Genomic DNA, 7,027 nt, shown 5'->3' with positions numbered 1-7,027 from the left:
TTTCAATAAGACAACTCTCGGTCGGCCTTTCAGTACCCCAAGCGTGAAAGATGGGACCCTCACCGCAGCTCGTCTCCCTCATCAAAACTCGGGCTCGGCGCCACACCCTAACAGTCATCCCAAATTGGCCGTAGATAAACCCGGGCAGGACAAAAGACACTAGGCGACAACAATATTAGGGAATCGTAACCGCCTGTCAGGGAATAACTGTCATATGTCAGGAAATATTCCAATGGTCTGCTGTCATATACAAATAAAACTTTCTCTCGATCCATAAGAGGGCGCCACATGTCCTCCATCACCCAACAGACCCTGACACCCGACATTCTCTAACATCGACCAAGCTCTAGAGGTACACATGGTCATATCAAAAGGAAGGTCCTCTCCCTTGAGCAGGTACGCGCACTTTCGCACTTGTCTTCTGCAGTTCTTTTTCCTTCGTACACTGTTCTTCTGAAAAAAAAAAGTACTTGACTTGAGCGTCGGAGGGCCTGCGTCGGGGACTTTTTCCCTAGTTTCTGGTCTTTAACGCTCCGTGTGCTTGTCTGAGTGTGCGCAGAGCCCAAGTACTGCTGGTTTAATCACCGCCGTCCATCAGTCCCACGTGGGGGTCATTTTTCCTGGGCACATACGCTAGAGGTGTCCAAGTTGTCTCTCCGTCAACACCAACAACATCTCAATCGACCTTCGTCTGACTCAGATTCCGGATAGGAACAGATACTATATAAGATTAACAACAATGCTTACATGTTGTGTTTTCCTATTCATTTGAAGACATCTGATATCTTTAATGTAAAGCACTTGACTCCTTATTCGATGGATGCTGATGAGACTATTATGAATTCGATGGTGAGTTCTTTTCAACCTAAGGTGACTAATGCATGATCAACCCAATATGTGCTCTTAAATTTCAAAGGGTCATAATTTTTGACTCAGGACTCGGAATCAGGCTTTGCTTGCGATTAAGCGTGTAGAATTTAAAATTTTATATTTGTTATGAGAACCCATAATCGCCAAGTTTCGAGCTAAAAAAACATCACTTGGATCCTTTTCAAAGCCTTCAAATATATATATATTTTTTTATTATTTTTAGTAATTCCTATTTTATAATATTTAGGATATTTTTTATTTTTTTGATATTTATGGGTTAGAATTTCTCCATATAAACGTCTAATTTTGATAATTTCTTTCTGTTATAAATTTTTCTTTTCTAGGAAGATTTTTTTATAAGATAGAAATTGAATTTCATATATTAAAATTTCTATTTATAAACACCTATATAAGAAATCTTCCTTTATTAATAACAAAAATTTTAAATTTTTTTTTATAAAATAGAGATTGGTGATTTTTTTATTTTTGACGCTTTTCCTTTCCTACCTATCTAACATTAGTCCGTAGAATAATCACTAACTTATCTCATATCAGAATCAAATGATAACCTCATGAGACAACTAAATAAATCTACTAAATTAAGTGAACCAAATTATAGAAGTGCTTAAATTGCTAAAATATATAGCAGTGCCTCTAACATTCTGTACATTAATGTTAGTGCTCCAGATTACTGAATTCCGAAGCATTTCAGACATGCAGCAAACGAGTAATATTAATGCATCGATCGACATACATATCCACACCAGATTGAAGACAGTGTTCCTCCTTGATGCGCCGCACACACACACGTCAAAGTTTACTCGACTTAACGATGCGAAAGTTAGTCGATGAATCGGGTCGGTATCCATTCGTGCACTTTGATAGGGAAGCTGTAGAATTCCTCATTTCTAGCATCATGCCTGTTGAAGGGTTTCAGCCATGAGAAACCCCTGTCTGAGTAAGAAATCTTAGCCTCCAGCCTGTTGTCTAGAACTATTGCTACCATTAAAGCCACTGTCGGAGCTGACGAGAAGACTGAATTCAGTATATCATTGAACTGCAAACCAAAAATAAATCCATTGTCATCCATCATTGAAATGGCCTATTTTGCTACCGAAGAACATTGCAACAACTTACCCATCCAGCATCTGTTTTAGCAGGTCCATGGCCAGCTGAAGCTGTGAATTCATTGAAATACTGCGGTACCGAAATACCGAGAAAAAGTGAAGCACCTAAGATGTACAAGTTCCTCAAGGAATTGTTGTTGGCAAACTGAATGAATGAGATACCAATCGCAGCTATAATATTGAAACAGGTAGTTTTTAGTAGGATGTTGAAAAAAATGAAAGGAAGGAGGAAATAATGACACTTTCTGTACATAGCTTACCAACAAGTCCAAAGAGAATGCAGTAGATTGCTGCAAATATTGGTAATGGAATTGAAGCGAAGAAAGCCCCAAATTTTCCTGAGAAGTAGAGAATATGGATTCAGGCACAGTGTTAAATTGTGCTTGTTCTTGTCCATACTGAAGTTAGTGATCTGTACCAATTATGGAGAAAAAGATCATAAAACCGGTCGATATTTGCACAACTCTCCGGCTTCCAACTCGTGTCAATCCCAGAAGCCCCACATTCTCACTGCAAATCAAACCATTAGAATCAATTATCAAATGAAAAGCTTGTCACAGGGCCAATGCAGGGTCACCTACATAGATACAGTTGAACCAGCTGCAGCACCAAATATCGATTCAAGCAACATACCTACACCCTGTCCACACAAAAGCATAACTCTCAAGGAACAAAATGGCAGCGACTACACCAAAATCACTCTAACCTGAAGGCCGACGCTTCGACTAAGCACATATGCAGGAGGCGGCGTGGCGCCTGCTAAACGAGCAGCTGCATAGTGTGCACCAGTAGACTGTGTGAAGCAAGGGTGAAGACATTCATTAGAAATTACTGAATTTAAGAATCAAAATGGATTTTGACGATTGAATTTGACCTCACAGGCAGACACAAGCACTGCACCAATCATCCCAAATATATGACTTGCAGCAAATATGGGCGTCCCCCACTGGAATGGGTATGGAATCTTAATCCTAGGACAATCAATGTCAATGTGGGCACTTAAGGAAAATGGCACAGAACAATTTTGTTTGAAATTTACCATGGAGCAGAGGATATGAGGTATGATCTATCGGTTCGGCAATGAAGTTTAGTCTTCTCAGGGACATGGTTGTATGCACCGGCAGCCGTAAGAACAGCAGCAAAGGCCCATACAACTTTGACACACAAAATTATGGAGAACCTCTCCAGCAGAAAATAGGTGTTCATATGATTGTGATGTATGTACTGCACAGTGTAACAAGAAGTCGAGTATGGCATTTGTTCAAGGAAATAATTTTATATCAACTGTTATATATCTCTTTGAAATCTTTACCTGTTGTGCTGTAATTAACAGCATTAGCAATATCAATGCTGGTAATCCGATTTCAACACATTTTCCTACCTGAACAGATGGACCTGTTGTTACTTAAAGATTTTGTTTTCTAATGGATTTGAACTCGTGAGAGAGATTGATCAGAAATCTATGCAAACCTGAGGGAAGCCTCGCTCAAACAGCCCAAGTCCCACAACACAGACCACTGGAACTACAGTTACAGGACTGCAGAATCTGAAAATGGATTTCTATGATGAACAATTTAGCATTCAGATGCAATTTGATAAAGAACAATTACCCTACTTCTACCTGAAGAGTCTTTCCCATGTATAGGTGTAACCAAGAAATATGTTGGTGAATGAGGATATCATCAATGAACCTTGAATAGCTCTCATAGTATGGATAAACCTCTGCAGCAACACCAAAATCTAGTGAAACTATTTTGCAAAGAATTCTGAAACTCCAGAATGTTCAAAACTGAACTTATGTTATCAATCTACCTGGTGTTCATCATCGTAGGTCCGCGAAGCAAAGTCTCTAATAATTGACATTACAGGAATGATGAACACGAAGGAAGAGTTCATCACTGTGGGCAGGCGAGTTCCAATCAATGTCTGAAGAAGCGTGTTGACTCCACTCATGAACACAAGTGTTTGGATAACACGTGCTTTATCACCCTGCTCCAAATCATCACGAAAGGTGTTCAGTTCCTGAATTAAAATCTATGCGAGAGATCAAATTCTAACAACAAAGGAGGACGATATGTTGGAAGAGTCAGACATTGTTTCCACCCATTTGCGGGACAAGGAAGGAAGCAAGCATGACAATTGTTCCCAGCATAACGACATAATGTTGGAAAGCAAGCATCACAGCTTCCGCTGCAACAATCAAACCATTAGCAGAATCAATGCATGATCAGGAGAGATTTATCATAAAAGTGAATTTAAAACAGGCAAGTTGCAAAGAGAAGCAACTGTGTTAATCACATCAAAAAGCAATTGACAAAAACTAAACACCAAACAAATTAACACGCACACAGAGGCTCTTTTTGATGTTTATGGCAAAGATGCTTGCACGAAGAGAAGTTTTAAACTTTTTGTTTTTTTTTTAAGGAAAAAGGGTTTCTTGAAGCCCCCTTGACAACAAACAGTAAGAATGTAAACAGAGTTTTCACAACGCGAGAAGAAGAGAAGTGGAAGGGAGGAGGAGCGGAGCTCACGCCAAGAAGGGTTTGAGTGGAGGCAGAACTGGAGATTGGGGAGTTGCTCTAGAGGAGGGTTACTCTGGTGGATGTTCCCAAACCCAACATGAATCGGCACCGGTGCTGATGCGGGCGGAGCCACCACCGGTGGCGGCGCCAGGGGAGACCCGTGGGTCATTGCAGCTCCCTTCTCACTTCCCATCCTCTGATCAGACTCAGCTGCCTCCCTTCTATTGTTTATTGACTTAAGACGACGAAGAATAAGGAGAAGAAACGAGAAGGAAACAAAAATGGGAAGTTGGCAGATGATGGCCTGTTTGGATCAACACTGAAACAGAGTCGTCGTCGGAAGGTTGAGTACTACAAATATCATCAAATAATTTGACCAAGTTGCGATTTTAATAACCCTGCGGCTTGTACTGAGTCTGGTTTTAATAAGCTTCTCGGATTCCCACCCTACGCTTAGACCAAAGACTGTGTTCCTCTTCAATGACGGTGCCGCCCGGAACATGTGCATGCACTTACGTCCCCTGTATGCTTGATTTCCAAGGATGCTGCTCATGCATCTTCGTTGACGGAGCCATGACTTTGAATCTTTCTTTAATTCAACTTCAATCCATTGCTGGGCATCATCATGAGGAGGAGTCGACGAGGCATGTAGGCCACGTCGATCTCATAAATAGCAGCAGAGATCACATCCAGAGTCACATGGACGCAACATGGTGGAGACATAAGATAATATTTAGGAAGACGTACGATCAGGTCGGCAAGAGATATCTCCACCTGTTCCATCTCCGTGAGATTACTACCATTCAAGCCCAGTCCTAACTCCCGCGATTCTGTGGATTTGTTGCACAGTGCAACCCATCTTTTGTAGCAAGTAGGGAAAAGAGATACAGCAGTTTACGTCAGAGGATGGGAATCATTCAGTATATAATAATAATATAGGGCTTGTTCAGTAATTGCCAGGAAGTTCACTGATCAGTTGTTTAACTTTTCTTGTGCAGTGTGCAACTTTCGAGTGTGAGAGGTTTGTTGAAGCAATTCGACGTCAGACGATTGCAATATTTTGGCGTGGAATATTTCCAGTGAAGTCACGGTGTCGTATTACTGACGATTTAGCAGTACTGATAAAAACTAGAAGGTTAAAACGCAAATTATCGAAGAAAGCATGTGGATGCTTAAACCTTACAGTGTATGCTTTCAGTCGTCTTGAATTGAATTTGGATCCATAAATAGTTCTGTTTCAGCCAAGTGCCTACCCTCAATCCCTCATTAAGTGCCAGAGTTTGATAGGTGCCCTGATCTGCCTTTGTAACCGAAGTTCGTGTGAGTACAAAAGCATTTAAGAAGTCTCCTCTTCAAGTCTTGATTGTTCAGCCATGGGCACTTTGTCAGTTTGTTTAAGATGCTATTTTGAGAAAGTTTGCGGGAGACTTACTCAAATAAAAATGATTAACCAGTTCAGCTACTATTGAATCTGGGTGATCGATTTGGTTTTTAAAAAAATTTTATTAGTCATCAGGATAAATTGGGAAGTGTTCATGACAGATGATTAAGTCCAACATCTCTTAGTTGTGAGTCTCATTTAAAAAAAATTACTATAAATACATCGTAATTAAAAATTAAACTATGAATATTTAGATGCTAATTAGACATCCTTACATTGTACTATAGTCCAGGGATGAGAGATTTACAAAAATTAAGTCCACTGGACAGGTTGCTTTCGATCGGTTTGTCTGTATCTCTTTGTAAGTGTTAGATGGGCTTGGATTCCATATATATATTGCACAAACTTATTAGTTAAGCAATTGCAATCGGTTGCTAAGTCTCCTAATTCAATACTATAACTAGGTTATACGTATGCAATTTTGAGTTTTAAGTAAGATAAAATGCAGTAATAAAAATAAACATCTATCTGAAATCCAGTTCGCTTATACTACGTACCTTGTTTTATATGCAATTTGTAAGCCCTAAAGGTGTTGTTTTCTGTTTCTTGTTTTTTTGCCCTCAAGGTATTTTGAAAACTTGGTCGTAAGTTTTAAAAGTTGTTTAAATTGTTCTACGACCAACAATAAGAAAGTATAGAGACTTTGTTCCAAGATTTATGATTAGTGATGTGGTGATAAAGAGGGTCCATCAAGTGCGGATCAAACAACGGAGATAACAGTCAATATAGAAGCCAAAGTCAAAAAGGTCAACGTCAGAGAACCAACGGGCTCATCAAAGTGGAGTTGAGTGGAGTTCTCTTGCAGTGGCCGATCGGACATGAACTGTCCAACCGGCAAAGGGCTAGTCCAAACAAAATGCCCGTACTGCTAAGATCATCAGATGCTCATCACGGAGCAAAGGAATGTTGGAACGACTAAAGCGTTAGTCCGGTCGGACGGAAACAAACTACTGAATCGAGTCATCACAGGGAAAAGCAACCGAGTTTGACCGAATAGAGGAGTTCCCAGCCGAGCGGCTATCCCGCTCGACCGAGCAGAGGGATATTGATGTATCTCTTAATATGCT

General features: G+C 40.2%; 1 protein-coding gene across 2 annotated transcripts; it reads right to left on the bottom strand.

The window, feature by feature from the left end:
• Positions 1 to 1,474: 1,474 nt before the first annotated feature.
• LOC122027411 (nucleobase-ascorbate transporter 3-like) lies at positions 1,475 to 4,888 on the bottom strand. Of its 2 annotated transcripts, none has more exons than XM_042586359.1 (14): positions 4,529 to 4,888; positions 4,090 to 4,187; positions 3,810 to 3,986; positions 3,619 to 3,737; positions 3,468 to 3,543; positions 3,310 to 3,378; positions 3,037 to 3,221; positions 2,872 to 2,968; positions 2,704 to 2,790; positions 2,579 to 2,637; positions 2,416 to 2,507; positions 2,258 to 2,335; positions 2,008 to 2,168; positions 1,475 to 1,927 (listed from the first exon to the last, which is right to left on the bottom strand). In XM_042586359.1, exons 1-14 carry the CDS (start codon positions 4,710 to 4,712, stop codon positions 1,712 to 1,714), a joined length of 1,698 nt encoding a protein of 565 aa, XP_042442293.1. In that variant the 5' UTR covers positions 4,713 to 4,888; the 3' UTR covers positions 1,475 to 1,711. The 2 variants fall into 2 exon arrangements, with proteins under 2 accessions (XP_042442293.1, XP_042442294.1); XM_042586360.1 differs by having other exon boundaries at positions 3,619 to 3,719; positions 4,529 to 4,886.
• Positions 4,889 to 7,027: the final 2,139 nt, after the last annotated feature.

This window comes from Zingiber officinale, chromosome 10A (genome assembly GCF_018446385.1).
Source record: "Zingiber officinale cultivar Zhangliang chromosome 10A, Zo_v1.1, whole genome shotgun sequence".
NCBI lineage: Eukaryota > Viridiplantae > Streptophyta > Magnoliopsida > Zingiberales > Zingiberaceae > Zingiber > Zingiber officinale.
The sequence above is the reverse complement of the archived record's forward strand: the minus strand, read 5'-3'. Positions and strand labels throughout refer to the sequence as shown.

What these genes read in the sequence shown, in the direction of transcription:
- LOC122027411 (XM_042586359.1), bottom strand. Translation starts at nt 4,712, where the DNA reads ATGGGAAGTGAGAAGGGAGCTGCAATGACCCACGGGTCTCCCCTGGCG. An exon ending in ACATGGGAAAGACTCTTCAG is followed by an intron (nt 3,544 to 3,618) that starts GTAGAAGTAGGG and finishes ATCCATTTTCAG; the next exon opens with ATTCTGCAGTCCTGTAACTG. An exon ending in TGCTTGTGTCTGCCTGTGAG is followed by an intron (nt 2,791 to 2,871) that starts GTCAAATTCAAT and finishes TGCTTCACACAG; the next exon opens with TCTACTGGTGCACACTATGC.